The 23,667-nt window shown below is 45.4% G+C and overlaps 2 protein-coding genes across 7 annotated transcripts in view; both read right to left on the reverse strand.

Moving 5' to 3' along the window:
- LOC129182776 (noelin-2-like) overlaps positions 1-17,121 on the reverse strand; it is a 28,616-nt gene extending 11,495 nt beyond the window's left edge. The window contains exons 1-8 of one of the 3 annotated variants that reach the window (XM_054779275.1): positions 15,255-17,121; positions 15,060-15,151; positions 12,986-14,989; positions 10,088-10,237; positions 8,891-9,046; positions 2,904-3,123; positions 2,046-2,152; positions 47-223 (exon numbers count right to left, since the gene is read on the reverse strand). In XM_054779275.1, the coding sequence (XP_054635250.1) occupies positions 47-223; positions 2,046-2,152; positions 2,904-3,123; positions 8,891-9,046; positions 10,088-10,237; positions 12,986-13,129 (954 nt within the window). In that variant the 5' untranslated portion in view covers positions 13,130-14,989; positions 15,060-15,151; positions 15,255-17,121. Of the gene's footprint in view, positions 1-46; positions 224-2,045; positions 2,153-2,903; positions 3,124-8,890; positions 9,047-10,087; positions 10,238-12,985 lie in introns of all 3 variants that reach the window. The other 2 variants (XM_054779273.1, XM_054779276.1) reach the window with 2 other exon arrangements.
- A 52-nt stretch (positions 17,122-17,173) lies between these two features.
- LOC129182751 (collagen alpha-1(XI) chain-like) overlaps positions 17,174-23,667 on the reverse strand; it is a 52,227-nt gene continuing 45,733 nt past the window's right edge. For all 4 annotated transcript variants that reach the window (XM_054779219.1, XM_054779218.1, XM_054779220.1 and 1 more), the window contains 16 exons: positions 23,568-23,621; positions 21,528-21,581; positions 21,364-21,417; positions 21,212-21,265; positions 21,022-21,129; positions 20,894-20,947; positions 20,765-20,818; positions 20,594-20,701; positions 20,455-20,508; positions 20,341-20,376; positions 20,219-20,272; positions 19,805-20,132; positions 19,121-19,233; positions 18,967-19,035; positions 18,645-18,878; positions 17,174-18,479 (listed from right to left, as the gene is read on the reverse strand). In XM_054779219.1, coding sequence (XP_054635194.1) covers positions 18,333-18,479; positions 18,645-18,878; positions 18,967-19,035; positions 19,121-19,233; positions 19,805-20,132; positions 20,219-20,272; positions 20,341-20,376; positions 20,455-20,508; positions 20,594-20,701; positions 20,765-20,818; positions 20,894-20,947; positions 21,022-21,129; positions 21,212-21,265; positions 21,364-21,417; positions 21,528-21,581; positions 23,568-23,621 — 1,575 coding nt within the window. In that variant the 3' untranslated portion in view covers positions 17,174-18,332. The remainder of the gene's footprint in view (positions 18,480-18,644; positions 18,879-18,966; positions 19,036-19,120; positions 19,234-19,804; positions 20,133-20,218; positions 20,273-20,340; positions 20,377-20,454; positions 20,509-20,593; positions 20,702-20,764; positions 20,819-20,893; positions 20,948-21,021; positions 21,130-21,211; positions 21,266-21,363; positions 21,418-21,527; positions 21,582-23,567; positions 23,622-23,667) is intronic.

Here is a 23,667-nt window from a genome sequence, read left to right on the forward strand (position 1 = left end):
TTGCAAAGTGAAATAGGCTGTTTATCAAGACCAACCAACAGCCTACCAGGATGTTGCTCTGGTGCTTGTTGTAGTACAGAGAGCCGTTGTAGACCACGTGACCCGTCCCGGCCCAGGGGTGCGGCAGCAGGTGCTGCACAAAGTTCTGGCCCTTGGTGAAGTCGGCCATGGTTCTGTACTCCAGCACACGCCTGCCCTTGTAGTAGCCGTCCATGGACCACACCTGGCAAGACACAAGAGGACCAATGGATGCTCTCGCCTCCTCTCCAAATATTCATGTGCGGTGTCAGCACATCCCCGCGCGGCGTCCGCTGCAAACAAAAGGTGGCAGATTGCAGCACTGCTTCCATCGCGCAGAAAGGCGCTTGTGCTTCACAAAACCCCAAATACCGACTGATTGCGCTCCTCTTTTCGTTGTGCATCCTTTTCTTCTCCATCATCTCCATATTCTCCTCGACTTCACCCTCTCTGGGGCGCACATTGAAATAGTTAGGGCAGAAATGTTGAAAAAAATGATATTTTCCACGGCTTCTTTCAAAATGGAATATTCAGTAGCGTTGGGGACGCCCTAAAATTGGCTTTTTTTGCAGTAAATATAAGAGTTTCACTTTCTGAATTCAACGACTAAAATAAAGGAACTTTTTAAAAAGATACAGTGCTTGAATTAGAGATGCTTGACACTGGCTTTGTTGTCGATATCATATTTCGGCCACCACTTCAGTACTGATAGTGATATCAGCCGATACCGATGAAGGCCAATCAAACCAATGCCAAGTAATGAGCTATGTTACCAGCACATAAACGCATACTGAGACGAGGTGGAGCTGCACACGTCTTCAACTCTCACATGAGTGTACAACACCCTCTACTGGTAGTAGTGGTAAATACAATAACACACACATACAACAGAGCACAATAGTTTTAATAGTTTCATTTTTTTTAACAGATGGCTGTGAAAAAATATGCAAAATTGCACTTAAAAACATCTATGAAATGGCGAATCCAGGAAAGGTGAACCGCGATGTAGCGAGGGAGCGCTGTATGGAAGGATGACGCCTTACGAGCCTCTCATGACAGGTTGGGCTTTCATTTCGGTGTTCCCTTGTTTTCACATCGTTTTTTGGAAACTTTTTACTGTCATCGCAAAATAAATATTTACAGTCCGAAGGCCCTACGTGGAAATGATTCCACACATCCTCACTCACACGCTGATGTCGCTATCAGCAGATACAGACATGACGCGATATCACATTTGTATGCCAATATTGGCCAACAAATATCGTACATCACAAAGTCTAGTTGATTGAGATGCACCTATAAACCTTTTTACAAAATTAAAAAAACAAACTAAAAATATATAAAAATAGAAAAAAATAGAAATATTTATACAGTCATGGCACCTGACGTCCTTTGATTTTTCAGCATGCGGCCCTCGGTGGAGAAAGTTTGTACACCCGTGGTCTATACTCTGTATATCTATTGTAAACACTGTTTGGACTGCAAAAAAATCCTTTGCAGTGGTTGTGAGACAAAAGACGGCGGCACATGAGGTGAGGCTGCTCATGACCCCATTATGCTAACAACAGGTGCGACTGGGAATAAGCAGGAACAGCAAGGACGCTGCTGCTGCCGCTGCTGCTCCTTCACCTCTCCAGGGAGGCACTCCAACAGGCAACAGGCACAGGGTCACCATGGCGATATAAATCACACCTTGCAACTGGGAGACAGTTGCCTTGACAACTGCCTTAAAGTGCACCCTGTACATGAAAAAAACATATGTGTGTGTGTGTGTGTGTGTGTGTGTGTAGACTGGAATGACTCTTACAACCACTAGTTTGTTTTATGCAACCAAATGGCTGTTTAAATAATTAACACCACATGTCAGGAAAGGCTGAAGCTTGGAGCAACCGAGTGGGGACCGCATCCTTGTGTCGGGGCAGAAAGTGACAGAAAAAATACATTTGGAGAAGAAACAACGTTTTTAGCACTTTTTTGACTTGTCACACAGACACACACACACACACACACACAGTCTATGCACCTACCCTGCTGTCAGAGCTGGGAATCATGGCGTCTGTCATCCAGGAGCCAAAGCGGGACCCGGACGCCCTCACGGTGACGGGACCACTGACGGCTGTCAGACGGCCGCAGCCTGCTCACAAATGTTACAAAACAATAAGACTAAAAAACTACAAATTTGTGTTTACTGTTTGGCTGTGCTACTGCTCACTTTCTTCAAATGTTTTATATATATATATATATATATATAATAATTTGATTTATATTTTCAAAAATAATACAAATTAATTTCAATGTAAATTAAATGCAATTTATGTTATTTTCACTTTCACTTTTCTCCAAGCTGCCGTTTTGTTCCACAAGCACACACTCATAGCACTTTATTTATTTATTTATTTATTTATTTATTTGTATTATTTACTTGTATTAATGTCTCTTCTGTTGTTGTTGCTTAATTTATTGGTATATATGTTTATGTGTTTATGTTTCTTATGTTCTTATTCTTTCATTTGTTTTCTTTCTTTTCTTGGGAGAATGAACAGAATAAGATTTTCATTGCATGGTATAACTGCTGTTTTACTATGCACATGACAATAAAAACTCTCTTGATCTTGATCTTGATCTTGATCTCTTGATCTTGATCTAATGTCTCTTCTGTTGTTGTTGCTTAATTTATTGGTATATATGTTTATGTGTTTATGTTTCTTATGTTCTTATTCTTTCTTGTGTTTTCTTTCTTTTCGTGGGAGAATGAACAGAATAAGATTTTCACTGCATGGTATAACTGCTGTTTTACCATGCACATGACAATAAAACTCTCTTGAATCTTGAATCTCTTGAATCTTGTTGCGGCCGTGTGCGCCGCACATCAGTTGTGTCGTTACCCAGTTTGTTCATGCAGCTGTGCAGCCTGGTCTCCAGCAGCAGCACCCTCTGCTGAAGCTCCTCGTAGTCGTACGCGCCGATCTCCTCCTGAATGGCCGTCAGGATGATGGACAGGTTGAGCAGCTCGGCGCGCAGGGTGGCCAGCGTCTGCAGGTCCGAGCGGTACTGCTCCGCCGTGGACAGCAAAGGCTGCAGCTGAGTCACCTGACCCTTCAACTCCTGAGGAAACCAGGGATTTAGTCCACTTCCTGCCATAGACAGCTGACGCCGTGCAAGAAGGCCCCACAGTCAACAATAGTGGAGGAACTCTTCTTGTTGTGGCCATGCTCTGTCCACCAATCAACACACAGCATTGTGTCTAGCTCGACCCATTTCGCTTCCCCCAGCACAATCTTCTTGCCACGCTGACATTCCCTCGTCATTCTTCCAAAAGAACCACAAGCTTGTGAAAGTTGTCCCCCCCCAGCTCTTGTCCCAAATCGCCGTCGTTGGCGGGAGCATCGTAGCCGTTTTAGAGAGCAAAAGAGCAGCATTGGCATCCTCCACAGCCCATGATGGCGCCGATGATCGCCAACGTAGAGCAAAAGTAGGCGTATGTTTACTCTTCTACACACAGATCGTGCTTCAAAGCAGCAATGTAATGTCAGTCATGTAAATAGAACATTTTTGGAGGTTTTTTCATAGTTAAATAGGTGTGTCCCGTTATGTGCATTGTTAGCTCCCTGTTTTTTTAATCTTTTTTTCTCTGCGCAGAAAAGAGAAAGATGTGTGGTCTTGTTTGACACAAGAACTATGGATGATGTGCACTTTTCCTTTAACTCGAGGACACGCCGGAGACAACTTCCTGTCTGTATTCTTCCTCTTTTCCCACCTTCTTCTTCACTTGATGAGGCTTCTTCTGGAGAAAGTGTCAGGGGAAAAAAAAAAAAAGAGTGCGCGTGGCCTCTTACTTATTTAAGCATCTTCCGAGGGCGTACTCGACAAAGTGGAGACTCCAGAGGAGACTTGAGTGCCTCTCCCATCCGGCCAATTACTCTCCCGCTCTTTAGCTTGTGACCTGTGAATTCATAATAAATGTCAGCTGCTCAGCTTGGAGCGCCGTGACGATGCTCGGGAGGGGAACAGCCCCCCGCCCCCCCGGTCAAAATATGTCAGGTGACAGCACAATAAAAAAAATAAAACAGGCTTTCTCTGACTTCAGTAAGACGGCTGAAACAAATACGAGCGCGAGCGGCATTATTGATAGAAGAAGCAGGGATCATCGCCTCGCGCTCAACACTTGATGGGCTAAAAGGCTTATTTTCCGTCCCAATTCCTCCCCGTTGAGGCAAAGAGGCTGTTCAATCATAGCAGCACACTCTGGATTATGTTGGTTTGAGAATAGCGCTCTATTTTTCAGCATGAAGCACCAGGCTGCATCACACTGAATGTGCTCCCATTTCCCTTTAACACGTCTTTAAAGACAAATTAATAAAATAGCAAAATGGCACGATTGTACCTTTTTCACGGTTGGATCTTAAGGAAGTTCTCAGTAGAGCTTCCAAATGCAAAAAGAAAAAATGGGAGTGAGACAAAAAAAAAGCAATTTATTGCAAAGGAGCATTGACGTGAAATAGGCTGTTCATCAGCTGATCAGAAGTTAAAGACCGTAGATGAAAAAAAAACCCGAAACCCTTGTTAGCTGTGCCATCATTCTTGTTAATGAGGAGATAAATGGGTTTGGGCATGCTTGATGCCAGCGTTTCCAGGACGGTAGTAGGGCATCCACTGTCTGGAACTCATGTCCATTTTCGTAAATTCATCCCCAAATGTCCCCAAAATTGGATTTAGATGAGGGGAACATGCAAGATGGTCCAAAGGAGTGAGCTTATTCCTCTGGAAGAAGTCCTTTGTGAAGTGCAGCGTTGTCCTTTTTGAAAAAGCCAGTCATTACCACACAGACGAGGGCCTTCAGTCATGAGGGATGCCCCCTGCAGCATCTCCACAAAGCCGGCTGCCGTTTGACGCCCCTGCACAACCTGTAGCTCCATTGTTCCATTGAAGGATCATGATGGCGCACCCTCCACTGTGCCGTGTGTAAAACATCTCAGGTGGGATCTCCTCGTCATGCCAGTAACGTTGGAAGCCATCAGGACCGTCAAGGGAGAATAAAACTTTCTTCCACCGTTCAATGCCCCATGTTTGGTGCTCTCCTGCGTATTCCTTGAAGTAGACCAGGCCTGTGAAGATGTTGTTTCTTCTCTGGCAGATGGCGTCTGATGGTTATTGGGACTGCACTCGGCACCAGTAACAACCTTCATTTGGGCCGAGGGTGGTCCCGTGTCTTGATGGACAGCAAGTGGGATCCCTTATTTTGGGTCTACCACTTGACTTTTTTGTTCCATGAGCCTCAGGATGTTTGAAGAAGTTTGAAGTGACTGTCTTACTGCGTCCAACCTCAGGAGCTGCGAGAGGCCTTGCTTATGCAGCTCAACAATCCCACCGCGTTCAAAGAGAGAAAGCTTTTTTGCCTTTGCCATCAAGAGATCATCACAGCGTGACACTAAATCACATTCACTCCACATTTTTACCAACATTTTGCCTTTTAAAGGCTGTGCTCTTCAGCTTTTGATGAACAGCCTGTTTCACTTGAACGCTTCTTTGCGATAAATTGCTTTTTTTGTCTCACTCCCATTTCTTCTGTTTGCATTTTGAAGCTCTACTTAGAAGATCCAACAGTGCAAAATTTGCATTCGTGACATTTTTCAACTGCTCTTCACATTTTCATCAGGAGTGTATTTGTGTGTTGCATGTCATATTGTGCACGTGTGGTCTATTGCCTCTGAGTATTCTCCACGTGAAGCTCCAGATGAAATCCTCTCTGCTGGGAGGCGCGAAAGACACCCGAGCGAGGAGCCATGCTGGTGGCGGCTAAATGGAAAAGCAGCCCCCGGAATACCCGCCGGAGGGACGGTGCATCCCATCTGCTCGGGATGGGATAATCCCACAGGAGGAGGTGAAGGATGCAGCTGGGGAAGGGCGCAGTGACTGAGGACTACTCAGGATATGAGTTCTGAGTTAAGATGAAGCATGCGGGCCTCACTTGAGCAATAAGACAGCTCGCGTTTTTTGGAACAACAACACACAAGTTGGCAGTGAAGAACTGGAAGTGGTTGAAGATGCTTGAAGACGTGCCTCCGTGGAGTCCTTATTGAGGTCTTTTGTTGGCACTCTGGACTTGCTGAGTCATTGGAGGGTTCCTTGGAGGGAAGTAAAGCACATCCTCAAGCGTTACGCTTTGCTTCACACTTTTCTGGATTGCTCTGTTGTGAAGGGTAGAACGCTTTCTGGCAGCTTACTGTTGGTTTAACACGTGCAGGGATCAGCTACCGAAAGGGGCGGCGCTAGACGCAGTGCAGTGTGTTGATTTGTGGACAGAGAATGGCCTATATATATATATATATATTTTTTTTTTATTTATTTTTTTCTTTCTGATTTCTTTTTTTTTTGCACGTTTGTCACATTTAAATGTTTCAGATCATCAAACAAATGTAAATATTACACACTGACAACACAACTGAACTCAAAATACGTTTTGAACTCAAAATGCGTTTTGAACACAAAATGCGTCTGGAGATCTTCCCGATCTCCACCCGGTGACTGTGAGGCCAACATGCTAACGCACTAGACCACCGTGCGGCCCTAAGTAAAACCAATCCAAACTGAAAGAAAAGAATAAAAGACACAGAGGACCACCAACTCACGCCGAGTTAAAAGCCAGGAAATAAAAGTGTGTTTTAAGACGAGACTTAAAGCATTCAACTGTGTGGGCTGCTTTTACATGAGGGGAGGGGGGAGAGTGTTCCACAGCTTGGGGCCGACTACAGAAAAGGTCTGGTCTCCCCTGGTCTTAAGTCTCGTCTGAGGCACCACTAGTTGGAGCTCTCATCCGGCAGCACCGCACACACACACACACACACCCACACACACACCCACACCCACACACACACACGTTGCTTAAAATAGCAGGTGGTTATTGATTATTTAAGTTACGAAAGATAAATATTCATCAGCTCTGCTTCTCAGCCACACAAGCATGCATGCGTATCGCCATCATGAATATGATTGGACGCTAGGTAAATAACATCAAAGTGTGTTCACATCAGGGGTGTCCAAACATTTTCCCCCCGCGAGGGCCGCATGGTGTAAAATGCAAGGATGCAACTTTGGGACTTTGTAAAGCAACACATGTACTGTAGACATGCTAAGAAGTGGTAGATCTTTCAGTGTTATGTCGGTGAAATGCTACTAAAACCACGTTGTTGTTGCCCGTGATATTACGCGTTTATTCTCGTACAATTGCAACCTTTTTTTCTCACACCCGTTACAACGTTTATATCTTCATATTTTGACTGGATTCTCATGAAGCTGCAGCTGCTCTTTCCATTTCTGCTCTTTTTCCATTTGGAAACTATTTCAACTTTCCTCTTGTAAATGTTCTTCTCGTAATGATGACTTTATTCCCGTAATATTTTGACTTTATTCTCACATTGTTACAACTTACACCTTGTTCTTTCTTTTGATTGTTTCTCATAATTTTACATCTTAAAGAAATATATATTTCTTTTTAAATTCTATGCTACTAAAATGACATTATTTTCCCTCATAATATGACGAGTTTATTCATGTTAAAAGTTTTTTTCTCATTAGAATGCAACTTTTTTCCTCATATTTTTTGCTGTTGCTTTTTTTAATATACTTTTACAGATATTGCAACTTTCTTTTAGTACGTTTTCTTGTTGTGATATTACGACTTCATTCCCATAATATTTTGACTTTATTCTGGTATTATTAGAACTTTCTCCCAACCAAATTTTCCAAAAATTACAACCTTATTCTTTTGATTGTTTTGTAAGATTTCGGCTGTTGCTTTTTTTCTTTAAATATACTTTTACAAATATTTACAAATAGTTAAACTTTCTTCTCGTTAAATTATGACTTTATTCCCATAATATTATACGTTTTTCGCAGAGGTAATTTTCCCAAAATGACAACTGCATTCTTTGTTTTTGTTTGTTTCTCATATTACGACTTAAAATAGTATTTCAACTGCTAAAATGCTACATCAGACATTATTTTTCCTTGTAATATTACTTTATTCTCAGGAAATTATGACTTTTTTCCTCATGAGATTGAAACTTTTCTCTCTTAATGGGTGACTTTATTCTTGCTGCAGATTTTTCCATTTTCGTTGTTGATATTTTTACTTTTTCTGCCGTAAATGGCCCCAGGGCTGCAGTTTGGACGGCCCTGGTTTATACCGTTGCTTGGTGAGTTACTGTGGAGCGAGCTGTGGAAAAAGACGGCTTTCAGTGAGAACAATAGGGGATGTAGGTGGGATGTGCTTGGGTACACGATGCAGACGTGTGAGTGCTCCCTTGCAGGTTCACCCTGCTTACAAGCTCTGTGCAGCAACTTTGACCGTTTCACAGCTTATTCAAGGTTTTTAAAAAACCATGGTTCTCCCCTCAGACTTGAGCCTGCAGCTGGAATGCAGCCTCCCCGCTGAGTTTAAACCTCTTAAATTAGGACACACACACACACACACACACACACACACACATGTTGGGCTTCATCTCAGTAAATTAGGCAAGAATTGTCCATCTCTTTGCCTGTGCGAGTGCAAAATGCAAGAGAGCCAAGTCTAAAAGCGCTCCTTCTGCCGCGGTTTCATAACTCAACATTAATAATACATTTTCACATTTATCCCCAAATGATTCTTGTTTTTTTTAATTATTTTATTTTCCTGCCATCCACAGCTCAATGTTCTACTTAGTGCAGTGATGCAGGCGCCAGCAGGCCCGCCCGGCCTCCAAACGCTTCTCTCCTCCTCCCCAAAGACGTCACGTGTCGCATGGCATGCGTGAAATCAATGTTTTCACACCGAGGCGCGTATGCCCCCGACAGCGGCTGTCTCAGCTGCGTGTGTGTGTTTGTGTGTGTGTACCTGCAGACCCTTGGATGTCAGCGTGCGGGGGGTGCCCACATACGTGTGCAAACGTCCATCCACCCCCCTCAGGAGCGGCTCAGACTCTCGAAAGTGCTGCAGGTCTCTGGAGGTCCGTAGGTGGACCCCCTCCATGGACTGACTCAAGTTCTGGACCTGCATGACAGACACATCATCATCATCATCACTGTGCTGTCAACATCCATCCATTTTTCTACCCCGCTTAGCCTCTTCTGGAGGTTGAGAGAGGCTGCAGGAGCCTATCCCAGCTAACAGAACCACCAACAGGCGCACATTCAACACTTTAGAGCCAAGGCAAGGCAGTTTTATTTATGGAGCACAAGTCGTACACAAGGTCATTCAGAAAAAGGGTAAAATCACGTGATAAAATCATTCCATAAACATAAAAGCATTCTAAAATCCATTCATCCATCCATCTTCTACTGCAGCAGCCTAAGCAGGAAAGCCCAGACTTCCGTCTCCCCGGCTACTTCATCCAGCTCTTCCCGGCGGATCCTGAGGCATTCCCAGGCCAGTTGAGAAACATAGTCTCTCCAACGTGTCCTGGGTCTTCCCCGAGGCCTCACAGCCGGCCTGGGAAGGCCTTGGTGTCCTCCCGGTGGAACTGGAAGAGGTGGGCGGGGACCGGGAAGTCTGGACGTTCCTATTGAGACTGCTGCTCCTGCGGCCCGGACCCGGATAAGCGGAGGAAAATGGATGGATGGGCCCGGTCATTTTGCTCTGATTTGTTCCAGTAGTGGCTGTCATAAATGATTCTTATCCCGTGTACACTTCAATACGTATACAGTAGTGAGTACACTGTGTTAAGTTCCAGAGGGTGCAAATTTTGAAAGGGCAGTGCTGTCCCAAATCCATGAGTCGCTCACCGGAAATGACGCTTGCAATATTGATCCCTTCCTCTTCTTCTCCACTTGAGTTAGTCCCCCCCTCTTCCACTTCGCAGCCAAGATGGCAGCTATTTAGGGTTGTCAGGGTCCATCACCATTTTGGCCGTTTTGAGTGCACCATCTGGGTACTGAGTGCACTGCGTTTTGCGTATGTCAGTGTGAACGTGCCTATGCGCTTAAAAGGCTAAGTGTAAGCACGCGAGTGCACCAACTGAGAGACAGCCTTCCTCTCAGGATGTCCATGTTCATTCCGGGGCGTTCACTTCTGCTCTCAGAGCTGACCACTCACCTGTTGGGTCAGCAGGTGGAGTTGCTGACTGCGAGGGTCTCGTTTGCAGAGGTTTCTCGCGGGGGCAACCACCGCGCACACGCACCTGCCGTCCGGGTCGGAGGCGGTGCTGTAGACCTGCCACGCCTCCTCTGAGCCTGGGTACAAACCCTGCACACAATACAAGAACATCACTTATGGAGTTTGCTAGAATTAAAAACGTTTTAGCCTAATCGTGCTCCTCGTCACAGAGATGCACCGTCAGCATCGCTCTCATGCGTGCGTTGGGAATCTCTCGCAGCTAAAATGAGCTCTCCCTCGTGTCTCTGAGTGGGAAATTTGGAAAGCGTCCACCGTCCTCATGTCCAACTGCTGCTAATGCTCCTCTCATGGCGTTCAAAGAAAGCTACTGTCAAATCCCGTCCATCAGTGCAGTACACCTTACACTCATCTGGGAAGACTACTGAACAATGCGGTAGCCTACCCGGGTCATTGAGAGGTCAAGAAGTCAACTTCCCTCCTTTAATCAAATAGTTAGCGAGCTAATTCTGCAGAGCAAACCTTTTTGGCAAAGACGATGTCACGCGACGACGTGGTGGTGATGCTGGCGATTGAGTGACAAATGTCTACAGCCAAGAAGATAATGGGCCGTGCAGACGGAAGAGAGAGAATAGAGAGACACCGCTGCCTCCTGCTGAAGCACAGAACTACAACACTCGACTTCCCACAATGGAGTTCTTCTTAAAGGGCCAAGCTCGGCTGTATATTGCACCAAAAAAAAAAATCAGGAAAACGCGTTGGCGTTGGCGAAACTTGGACCGCGATGGAGCGTGGTGGCACTGTATCTAATGAACGCCTGAGAGGCTTCAAGCGCGTAAAACGCTCAACACACCGACACACGAAGAAGCATGCGGCTGAACTAAAGAAAATCGGAACTCAAATTAGGTGCCAATGACAAGGAGCGTAAGGAGCGTTGGAAGCCATCAGGACCGTCAAGGGAGAATACAACTTTCTTCCACCTTTCAATGTCCCATTTTTGGTGCTCTCCTGCAAATTCCAAACGCCCCATTTTGAGGAGCTTTTTTCGTCTTAAAAGTCTTCTCTAGCAGATGCCGACTGATGGTAATTGGAGCGCACTCGGCACCACTAACAACCTTCATTTGGGCCTAGGATGGTCCCGTGTCGTGTTGGACAGCCAATGGGATCGTCCGGCTCATTTTTTTGGGTCTACCACTTGACTTTTTTGCTCCATGAGCCTCAGGATGTTTGAAGAAGTTTGAAGTGACTGTCTTACTGCGTCCAAACTTAGCAGCAATGGTGCACTGCGAGAGGCCTTGCTTATGCAGCTCAACAATCCCACCGCATTCAAAGAGAGAAAGCTTTTTTGCCTTTGCCATCAAGAGATCATGACAGCGTGAATACCTGACACTAAATCACATTCAGTCTACATTTTTACCAACATTTTGCCTTTTAAAGGCTGTGCTCTTCAACTCTTAACATCTTGACCAGGAGCGTATTATATAGATATGGATTAGGCCTGGGTGATAAACCGAATATTTACCGTTACCGAAATTTACTACGAGATTTTGCTCATGTCAATAAATTTGGTGTTTTAATAAAAAAGAAAAGAAAATGCTTTTTTGTCTGTTTTGACTGTGTGCTGGTATGCTATGTTCATTCCCCTTTAAGACGAGGTACAGCGTGTAGTCACGTGACTCCACCCATCCAGCCTGGCAAAAGTGTGTTATGATTTGGAAGTCTAAGGTTAGGTGACATAGATCAATGATTCCCAACCTTATATATTTCACTTTTTATAAATTGTCACTTTTTTCTTAAAGAATTACGGGCATTCTGCTATCTAGAGGAAGAGCATGTCATGGTTTGCATTTCACTGTGCATCGCCGGCATAGACAGATGAACACATAAACATTATTTGCAGTCGACAAATAATCATTTTCTGGCCAATTAAGTGAAATCGGATACTTCCCACCTGATGATCTCTCACGAAACACTAATGTGCCACGGCACAGTGGTTGGGAATATGCCTTAACTCCCAACATACAACAACACACAACACAACACAACACTGTTTGCTGTCAAAACTGTCACCATGCTGCTGAGGAGCCTCACTCTGCCTCTGACAACTACATCTGTCCTTGGCTAACACTTCTGTGTGTGTGTGTGTGTGTGTGTGTGTGTGTGTGTGTGTGTGTGCGTGCGTGCGTGAGATAGAGAGTGCATGTGACTTTGCTGAACTGGGAGCAGCTGCACGCCGCCTCTCCAGAGCCAGAAAGTTAAACCATGCAAAGAAGCCCAAATATGAACAGGAGGGAAAAAACACAGCAAATGTACCCTGTGGTTGTGTGTGTGTGTGGATGTCTTCCGGGCTTGCCAAGGTTTGTCGTTGCTACGGTAACAAACAGATGACCCATGGGAGAGTCAGCCTTCCCAAAGATCAAATCAATATGTATATTTGTGCAAAACTGATGATTGATTTGGAACAAATAACCCCTCACCCCGCTAAACATCTATAATAGACACCTGGTACTCTCTTCAGTTGAGTACCCTTGACACTACCTGTGGAAATACAGTATTTGTTCTTAGTTTTGAAAAATGTTGCTCCGCTTTCCTGCAAATACTCACATCGGCCACCCCATTAGGTACACTTATACAGTCTAATAGCATCCAATGCAAGAAATTGTATCATTAAAAATAATAATCATTCATTTCATGTGTTGCGCTTGCAGTTGCATCACAGTAGAGTGTGTAGCTTGTGCAGCTAAATCCAGCAAAAAGCACATACAAAAAAACACTTAATTCCACTTAAACACTTAATGACAACTTCAGCTGATATCACATTGTAAAAGAATAATGAACTTGCATGCTGTGTGTGCGTGTGTGTGTGTGTGTCATACATACACTGACAATGCGCTCATGCGTGCCCTCGTGGGAGATGATGGTTCCATTGAGTCCGACCAGTGAAGGCAGCGTCTGGGACATCCAGTTGGTGACCATGGCCATGGTGCTGAGCACGGCGCCAATCTTTAACATGGGCACGCTCATCTTGACACACAAGTAGCTCTTAAACGGTCGGCTCCTGTGGCGCTTTTTCACATCTAATGTCAGTTTCCAGCTCCAGGTATCCAGGAAGAACAGGTAAATCCTCACGCGTCCATGTGAAGATGGTCCCGCCCCCCCCTACTGAGCAGGATGTGCGTCCTGTGTCTGGCAGGAGGATGCGGTGGCAGCGCCAGAGATGCTCTCACATATTTTCTCTCTCTCTCTCTCTCTTTCAGACACATTGGCCCATCCCTCGCTCTCCTTCTCCTCCTCCCAAACCATCACCGTCAACCTGAAATGTGACGTCAAAAACACAAAACACGTGCCCTCTTTTTCTCCTCTTGTCCCTCTACCGCTAATATCCAAGCCGTGCCCCCTTTTGTCCTGTCCGCCTCCTTCCTGTCCTTCCCTCTGTCCTCACATATTGATTGATTGCCTGCAAGAGAGCACGGTGGTGTGAATTGATCAGCTGCTGCTCTGTTATTCTGCTTTGTGTGCGCGTGTGTGTGTGTGTTTTGCAGCAAAGGCGCCTGACTGGCGCAACACTGCCACCGTGTGGACATAGGATGTCAAGATGACGTGTGTGCATAAAGCGGGACATCCACATTTGGGCTGTTGTGGCATAAAAAACGGACTCTGTGTAATTTGCACCTATTTGGTATTGGCGCATGCGGGTTAGCGTTAGGGTTAGGGCGCCAAAGAACACATTATGTTGTGTATTTATCAGTATTTACATCATACACATCGTTCCAAGGGTACAGATTGCATGCGTAAACGCATAAAATATGTATTGCTGATTTTAGTGCATGAGCAAAATGGGCGGTACAAATTTTATCGGGGTCCATATTTTATCCGATCCCGGGACTAGTTGCTAAGTGGCGCTTGATTAAAGATCATCTGCTGTTCAAATGACAGTAAACCGTCAAGTAAACGAGGAACGAGGGGGAAAAAAGTGACCATAGAAACGGTAAATGGAACTTATTGCGTCAATTGACCAGTGTTGTTTGGGAGAAATATGCCTCAAAAAAGGTTCACACTCATGATAAACATATCTTGTAAGACTTTAGGAATGTTTTTAGTGTTTTTGTTTGTTGTTGGCAGGGGAGTATTTAGTCATTTGGGGGCCCAAGGCAAACCCAGTAACTGGGGCCCTTAATTTTTTATAAAACCTGACTATGTAATCTGATAATCTGCTTTTGAAATATGTTTGGAGTTTGGAGTTGAGGACGCCATCATCTTCTTGCTCCAACGATCTCTCGTTCACCTGGACAGAGGCAGTGGTGCTGTGAGGATGACATTTTTGGACTTCTCCAGCGCCTTTACCACCACCCAGCCTCAGCTCCTCAGGGACAAACTGCACGTTCGACACTGTGACCAGCAGCACGGGAGCACCGCAGCGAACTGTGCTCTCTCCTGTTCTGTTTACCCTGCACACGTCCGACTTTCAGTACAACTCTGAGCTCAGCCATGTACAGAAGTACACGGACGACACGCCCATTGTGGGTGGACAATGAGGACAGAAAACTGATCCAGGACTTTGTCAACACCACCAAGACCGGGAAAATGGTGGTGGAAAAACAGGACACACCCAGAACCTGTTCTCATTAAAGGTGACCGTGTGGAGGTGGTTCACACCTAAAAATACCTGGGAGTGCATCTGGATGATAAACTGGACTGGACTGCCAACATGGATGCTCTGTGCAGGAAAGGGAGAGCCGTCTGTACTTCCTCAAGGCTGGCGTCCTCCTATACAAGAAGCTGCTACAGATCTTCTACCAGACTGTGCTAGCTGGTGCCCTCCTGTATGCAGTAGTGTGCTGGGGGAGCAGCCTCAAGAAGGAGGACGCCACACGCCTGGACAAACTGGTGAGGAAGACGGGCTCTGTCATTCGTACAGCCTTACATCTGTGGCGGAGCAAAGGACACTACTTACAGGACACAAAGGACACAATGTACAGCATCGTCTCCCGACAGAAAAGCAGTTTCAGTGGCAGATTACTATCACTGCCCTGCTCCACTGAAAGACTGAGCAGATCATTCCTCAAGTGAATACAACAAGTGAATCATCTCAACGCTTTTACTGTCATTGATGAGAACATGTAACGTAGTTTACTGCTTTAATACTCACATCTTTGTGATGAAAAGCTTCATCTCTAGAACTACTGCATTCTCCACGGCCGCCACTGACAGTAGCGGTGCTACTGATCTCATGTGTCTTAAGTTTGTTGACACCTTCGCTAGCTTTGATAAAAGCTGTTTGTTTTCCTCTTCTCCGCTCCACTGGGGTAACTTGGCTTCATTTTCCTCCAAACTGCGTCGACAAGTTTGTTTCACTCCGACGTTTTGGGGCGCCTGGAAATCTCAGAACCCTAGGTAGTTGCCGTGTTTGTCTGATGGTGAGTCCGCCCCTGAGTGAGTGTGTAAATGTGCAAGTCTACACTAATTATTATACCATCTATACCCTACTAGTCACCCTACTAATCACCCTACTAGTCGCTAAACATTGCACAACTTTCAATTATTAAGAAAACAAACAAAAAAACAAACTGGCGCAACAACTGTCTTTGTTCATCTTTGAAATATGTCTAGACTGTTTTCATATTTTACGGCACTGAATCCTTTGTTGCAGTCGTTGATCATACCAGGGTGCTTCTTGCTCAAGAAAATGTTGGAAAATAAGTAGACTAACGAGTACTCACGCAAGGACTGCTGTGACAAACACGTCTGCCAAATTAATATTTCATAGTGCGTTTTATTCCTGATGATTGTCTCAAAAAGTGAGCAAATGTAGCGCATTCCCTCGGCTGAAAATCTATATCTCGAATAGAGAATTTCATCAGGGAACGAAATTAATTGTACGAAATGTACTTTTTTTATTCAAATACTAAGTCACTCGCCCATATAGAAAGACAATGAGGCAATGGTGATGTTAAAAATATAAAACACATTTTCTCCATATACAGTATACTGTATATATATGTAAAAAAAAATTAAAAAACACTGCCCCAGTTTCCCCATTTACAAAAACAAGGACACACTTTAGCACCATGATGAATGACAATATACCCTATCTGCCAGAGTATAAGTTGCACTTTTTTCATAGTTTGGCTGGGATTTATAGTAAGGGGTGACTTATACACACCTGATCAAAATGTTAAGAGCAGTTGAAAAATGTCAAGAATGTACATTTTGCACTGTTGTATTTTAGGAAGAAGTAGAGCTTCAAAATGCAAAAGGAAGAAATGGGAGTGAGACAAAAAAGCAATTTATCGCAAAGAAGCATTCAAGTGGAGTAGGTTGGCAAAAAAGCTTTCTCTCTTAGAACGGTGTGGGATTGTTGAGCTGCATAAGCAAGGCCTCTCGCAGTGCACCATTGCTGCTGAGGTTGAACACAGTAACACAGCCATTTCAAACTTCATCCTGAGGCTCATGGAACAAAAAAGTCAAGTGGTAGACCCAAAATAAGGGATCCCACTTGCTGTCCGTCAAGACACGGGACCACCCTCGGCCCAAATGAAGGTTGCTAGTGGTATCGAGTGCAGTCCAATAACCATCAGACGCCATCTGCCAGAGAAGGCTTTCAAGAAGAAAAAAGCTCTTCAAAATGGGGCAAACCGAAGATTCATTTACAAGCTACCAAGCAAGCTAGCGATGACACAGGAGACACGCAGGGCAGCACAAAGAAGATTGATTGACAATGGTCTATAGCCAATCAGGACGCAGAAAACATTGGGCGGTGCAGACAGAGCTAGAGTCCCTAGACAGAGCAAGGGAAGACAGAGACACTCAACTTCCCATCATGCAATTCTTCTTAAAGGGCTATGCTCGGCCTGTAACAGCTATTATACTGTAACAAAATAAGTAAGCACTAAAATAAAACAGCGAAACAGCGAATCTGCAAAAGGCAAACCGCGATAGAGCAAGGGAACAATGTAAATTGCTTTTTTGTCTCACTCCCATTTCTTCTTTTTTTTCATTTTGAAGCTCTACATACAACCTCCTTAAGACCCAACAGTGCAAAATGTACATTCTTGACATTTTTCAACTGCTCTCCATATTTTGATCAGGACTGTATATAAAGATATATACGTATATAATTGAACATGTGCTGCCTTTGCATTAAAGTGGGGTGGTGTTTTTTGGGGGGGTTCTTTGCCGACACCTACTGTCTGCAATAATTCACTCAGATGAATTTGTGCGGCTGTTCGGCACACAAATTAAATGACATGGATTTTTGGCAAAGGAAGCCATGGAAGCCACATATTTTAAAATGTATTTCCATGAGAGCCGTATCATATTTTTTAACACTGAATACAACTAAATGTGTGCATTATGTGTCTGTAAGTAATGTGCTATAACTATGACTATATCCTGCATGGATTGAGAAATATACTACTTTAGACAGCAGTGTTAACACTTATTATGTCTAGCTCGGAGATTGTAGCTGCTGTGTCAGCCACTGACTGTCTAAATACACACGAGAAAAGTTTTGGTGTTACAATACGTGGTGTTTGATACGTTTCTGCACACCGGGATGCATCCAGGCGTCATGTCACGTATTAAAAGTGTCTTCTTCCACTGCCTTCTGACATTTATTAAACAGGTAAGTTTTGATTGTATCCTTATACTTCAAAAAATGTGACTTACTTCAGCTTGTGTAGCTTTAATTTGTCTCCTTGTTAGTGTAAACATTGCCCCATCCCTCTGGCTTTGTCTTCTTCTCTTGTGAATTTCATGTTGCTAGGAGCGGCGCCATGACACGCCTAAAAAAGCTTGCTCGGATGATAGTGCCATCATAAATACTGCTACCAGATGTTTTCTTTTCCTCTTTGTGACGCATTGTTTGACTGATGCGACTTATACTCTGGAGTGACCTCTAGTCGTGAAAATAGGGTACATCACAACACTGACTATTCCAACAACGGCTAATAGCTAATAATAACAAGAAGGCACTGAGGTGGGTGAAATGAGCTCATTCAAGTGTTCCGAGGCGTTTACGTGGCGACTCAACGGAAGTGCATGCATGAACGGGAGAGAGCGGAAGGATGACGAGTGCATCAGTGTGTGAACGACAGAAACAAATCAATACGTATAAATATGAGGCAAGTAGTTTGTTTTGTTTCTCCCTGCATGTTAAAAAAAGAGTCAGTTTTGCTCTTTTGTCCGACGCCGGTCCTCCTCCCAATGGCCCCCCACGCGGGAGCGTTTAACCGCCATAGCAGACCGGCCCCACCTGGAAGCCAAACTTCTGGCCTCCGTTCCCGAAATCGGCCACTGCCACGTCCGTAATGGGGAGCGTGTGGGACAGAGGGGCGTCAATCTCCAGCACCGTCCTCTCCTGTCCCGAGCGAGTCTGCGGCAGATAGGCCAAGATTGAATCCGAATACTATCAATGCACCAATTAACGATCGTATTCCATTTACTGCAAAGCCACCAGTTAAGCAAATAACCACCGGGGTCTCTAATTAGCACCGGGTCAAAAAACATTAGCAGCAACATCGCGTGTTGAGACGCTCACCTGACAGCCGTCGTACAGCGCACTGATGTAATGTGCGCTCTCGTGTGTTAGCTCCTCGCCGCCGTTGCCTCGGAAGCGCAGCGCCAGCTCGTGGCCGCGGGTGGTGGTGTGCAGCCAGGCGGCCGAGTTGAGGCAGTGGTAGGTGAAGGTCTGCTTGGCGGTCACGCTGAGCAGCTTCAGGAAATTCAGCTGGACGATGTGGACGGGAACGCCGTCTGACCCGGAGTAGGAAAACTGGAGCACCAACGTTTCATATACATTATTTGCCACGCAAATAATAACAAAAAAAGATAAAGTAGGACACAGAACAAAAATGGCCTACCTCCTTTCCTTTCCTAAATGTACTGTACCAGGTGCCAGGCTGCTCTCCTTTCCAGGCAGCCAGCTTCACCTAATTGTCAACAGACACATCCAGTTAGCATCACTGACTGAGAAGGGATTCAGTAGAAGGTAGTCGTGTTGGCGTGTGCACTGACCGATTGAAACTTCTTATCGGGGTACAAACACGTCTCGCCCTGAGCAGTGAAGTTGCAAAACACCTTGAAGGAGTCCCGATGGCACCCCTGGTTGGGGTCAATCCAGTACTCACCTGGAGAGCAGACAGTCAGAGCAGGACACTTCACCATGAAGACTCGTTTCCACCAAGCCGCAGAGTTCAGTTCGGTTCGCCAAACTCAAATATGCCTGCTCGCTTTTCTGTATGAACGGCGCTGACAGGGAATTAAGCCGTCCCGCCAACCTGCCCGGGTCGTAAGAGACGCGGGACAGCCCCTGTGTGCATGCCTGAATGCTGCCCATGCTCACTTCTCCCACCCTGGGTTGCATCGGAAGTAACTGTCGCTGGCGTTGACGTGGTAACTAATCTCACTGTTGGATCCTCAAATGAATGCAAGAACACTTGCTCTAGGCGCTGTGTGACAAGCAAAGACGACTTCATTCCGGAGCTTCTGTTCCAGCTCTGATGCCAAAGAGGCGTTACGGTTTTGTGTCAACCAAGCGCCTGCAACTCGGACCCGAATAAGCTTAAGAAAACGGATGGGTGGATGTGTTGTCAACCTGATCCGCTTCCACAGTCATAGCCCTGTACCAAACTGTACTGCTCGGTGAAAAAAAGGTAAAAGACGCATGCAATGAACAGACGGCCAAGAAGGCTGAGGTACCATTCGGAAGTTCTGGATTGAGGAGCCAGAGCTCCTTGCAGGAGCGTGCAGGGCTGTGGTAGGTCCCCTGCGGTGTGCGCAGACCCTCCACCTCCACTTTCATGGAGGACAGCGAGGCAAACACCTCCTCCATGCCCTTTCCCTCCTTCTCCCCCTCCTCCTCATTCATCCACACGGTTGGCTGCGCCTGATCCCCCTGAATCCACTCCTCCTGTCCACCGTCCACCAGTGCATCCTCCCCCCCCTCCAGCATAGCACCGTCCAAGACATGGGTTCTCCTGCGCCGCCCTCGCTCCAACAGCGGGGCCATGCCGACCGCTGGCAAGCCCTGAGGAAAGGCAAGGAATCAGAGAGATGATGTAAATGGTGAGAAACAGTCCAGTGTTGATAGAAGGATGTTGGAACAGCACTGACTGGTGGTCCTGGAGGACCTGCAGGCCCACTGTCCCCTCTGGAACCTGTTGGACCCTAAGTTCACACACAAAATGAGTCTATCATGTCAGTCCTACAGACTTATTTGTCCAAAAACGACTTACTGGATTTCCTTTGGAACCCTTTATGCCAATCACACCCTGCAAGAAAAAGAAAAGGGTGAATGGTGTCCCACAGTTCCGCGCAGAATCAACCCCTGGATTGTCCCATGTACTCACAGATAGACCTGTTGGACCAGGGGGACCAGCAGGACCTGGGGGCCCCACAGGACCCTGCCGTGAAACACAAGAAAACAGCAAAGTGAATCACTATGAAGTAACTTCAGCCAGCAAGAGTTGTGGTGTTTGTTTTCAGCACCTCGTCCCCTTTAGAACCCAGCACTCCTTGGTTCCCTGGCAGGCCTCGGTCGCCCTTCTCTCCGATGTCCCCGGGTGGCCCGATCAAACCTATCAGGCCGCCATGACCCTGCAAGAGTAACACAAGTCGTGTTGAGTTCACATTGACTGTTTGTGTTCACGGTGAACCCACCTTGTCCCCCTTTTTGCCGTGGTCTCCCTTTAGTCCTGCTAGTCCCGGTGGACCCTGAGAGGCAAAGCGTAACAATCCATTGATTCTCTTCAGTTCTCTGAAAAAGGACCATATCTATCTATATCTTACCATTGGACCTGGTGGTCCCGTCTGACCGGGTGGTCCATTTAAGCCCTGCTCACCCTGAAAAAGAAGACAGACACATAAATGACGACTGCACCTGTACAACTATGGTTCTTCTTCCTCAGCTGACTTACAGCAGGACCCGGAATCCCTCTAAGACCCTGCGGACCAGGCTTTCCAGAGTGCCCCTGACGACCGACCGGCCCTGTTTTCCCAATGGGACCCTCCAATCCAGCAGCACCCTGGCATCAACATAAAACAGGAAGACTGTAAGTGGCTGTGAACTCAACAACTTTGGGGATCAGAGTCGTTTCTTGCGCTCACCTTTGCTCCTTTCAGGCCTTCCTTTCCTTCCTTCCCTGCTTTGCCCACGTGGCCCTGAGGAAGAAACAGAACAGTGAGAGGAATTACAACAGCAAAGAACACACTAGCATAAGCACTCCGTGTCCGGCAGGAGTTGCTAAGCCAAAACGCACCCTTCGTCCCGGAGGTCCAGGTGGTCCGGGTTCTCCCGTTGCTCCTGGTGGTCCCTGTGAAGTGCAGTCGTGAGAAACTGGTTGTAGCACCATCCCGAAAGTTTGAACAGACAGGTTTTTAACAGTTTGTAGCTGTGGCAGGATGTCGCGTGTGATTCACTCACAGATTTCCCAGGATCACCCATGTCTCCTTTAGACCCGGGAAGACCGTCCACACCCTGAAAGACAAAAGATGTATGGACATCTCATAACACAGCGGCGTCCGAACTGCAGCCAGCAGCTGCTTTTTTTATTGGCATAAGGCACATTCTAAAAATATACCATCATTTCCACACTGGAGCGCACCGGTATATAAGCCGCACCCACTAATATTTAAAGAGAAAAAAAGATTACAACTAAGCCGCATCTGTCTATAAGCCGCTGGTGTCCACGTCGTAACATGGGACGTTTAGTACACAGGAAAAGGTTTCACAAAAATATTTTTTAAACTTTTGATTAAATAAATGCTTTTTTCCAAACAGTGCATGTAACATGGCTAGTTTAACAGTAGCCTACCAGAAAAGTCATCCATTGCTGTCCTCCTCCTCCTGGGAATTAAAACCACTAAAGTCGTCTTCTTCAGCATCTCATTTGAATAGCCTCATAATTCCTTCGTCACACACTTTGTCAGTCTCTCTCTCTCTCTTTCGTTGTCGCTCTTGGTGTCACTTTTGTCTCGAGGCAAATTAGCCCTTTAGCTGTCCTCTTCATCACGAAGCAGTCCAGCCTTTCGAAACCAGTTAGTGATAGTGGACGGCTTGCAGTCCGAGCAGTAATTCTACAACTCATCAAACTTACTTAAGGTGTGTCAAATCAAAACAAGATCACTGCATACGACTTGAAAATTGGTATTAGCTTCCACTTCACTCCTCTATTTCATTACTACTTCCTGAAGCTGCATTGTAAGCATCATGGGAACATCAGTGAACCGCATCACTGCACAACCTGCAGGGTTCAAAGCATGAAAAAAAGTAGCGCTTTATACACCACAGATTATGGTAGATTACGGCAGATTATGGTAAATAAAAAAAAAAACAACAAAAATGGAAAAATTAGCAGTAATTTTACAAGAATAAAATGAAAATATTAAAGAGACAAAGGTTGTAATTTGACGAGAAAAAGTAAAAAAAAATTGCGTGAATAAGGTCATTTTAGTAGCACAAGTTGAAATACAGGAATAAAAAAACAAAGATGTTATTTCTTTAAAGTTGTAATATTATGAAAAACAAACAAATCAAAACAAAGTTGTAATTTTTTGAAAATTAGGTTGGGGAAAAGTTATAATATTATGGGATAAAAGTCATTAAGTTACGAGAAGAAAATGTACAAATATTTTTTAAGAAGAAAGGTGATATTTTTGGGGAAAAAAACAGCCAAAAAAAAGAGCAAAGAGTGAGAGAGCAAACTTCTTAGCATCCATCCATTTTCTATACCGCTTCTCCTCTTTTAGGGTCGCGGGGGCATGCTGGAGCCTATCCCATCTGACTTCGGGCGACAGGCGGGGTACACCCTGGTCGCCAGCCAATCACACATGCAGACAAACAACCATTCGCACTCACATTCATACCTATTGACAATTTAGAGTCACCAATTAACCTAACATGCATGTTTTGTGGGAGGAAACCGGAGTACCCGAAGAAAACCCACGCACGGGGAGAACATGCAAACTCCACACAGACTCCAAGGGAGAATCGAGCCCAGGTCTTTCCGATCTCCAGACTGTTACTGTGTTGGCCAACATGCTAACCACTACAGCCACCGTGCGCCGTACTTCTTAGCATATCTTTACAAAATATCAAAGTGGAAAAGTTACATCTGCTTTATGCGTTTATTGCCACACAAAAAAAGAAAAGTTTGATGCAATGTTAATAGTTCTGTGTTGTCCGACTGTCTGTGAAGCCATGAAGGTGTCAGGCTGACAGCTTCTGATAGCTGCTGATATTCTTCTAGCTGCATTTGCTGATAGTCTATTGACAGTAACCTGTTTTGCTCAATAAAGCGATTGTTGATTGGCCAACTCCTCATCATTTTTGTGTCTGTAGATGCTGCATCGGGATTGGACCAGATGTGGAAAAATGTGAATGTGTGCATCCTCGTAAGGTTGTTAGTTATTCTGAGGATGCCAGTCAATGGTTAGTAGGAAGTAAAAGAGGGGGTAGACTCACATTGGGTCCAGTTTCTCCTTGTTGTCCAATGTCCCCAGTGATGCCAATGGGGCCCTGTGGCAAGACCCAGTTACTATAAGATGGCACTGTGACTACGTTT

This window comes from Dunckerocampus dactyliophorus, chromosome 6 (genome assembly GCF_027744805.1).
Source record: "Dunckerocampus dactyliophorus isolate RoL2022-P2 chromosome 6, RoL_Ddac_1.1, whole genome shotgun sequence".
Taxonomy (NCBI): Eukaryota; Metazoa; Chordata; class Actinopteri; order Syngnathiformes; family Syngnathidae; genus Dunckerocampus; species Dunckerocampus dactyliophorus.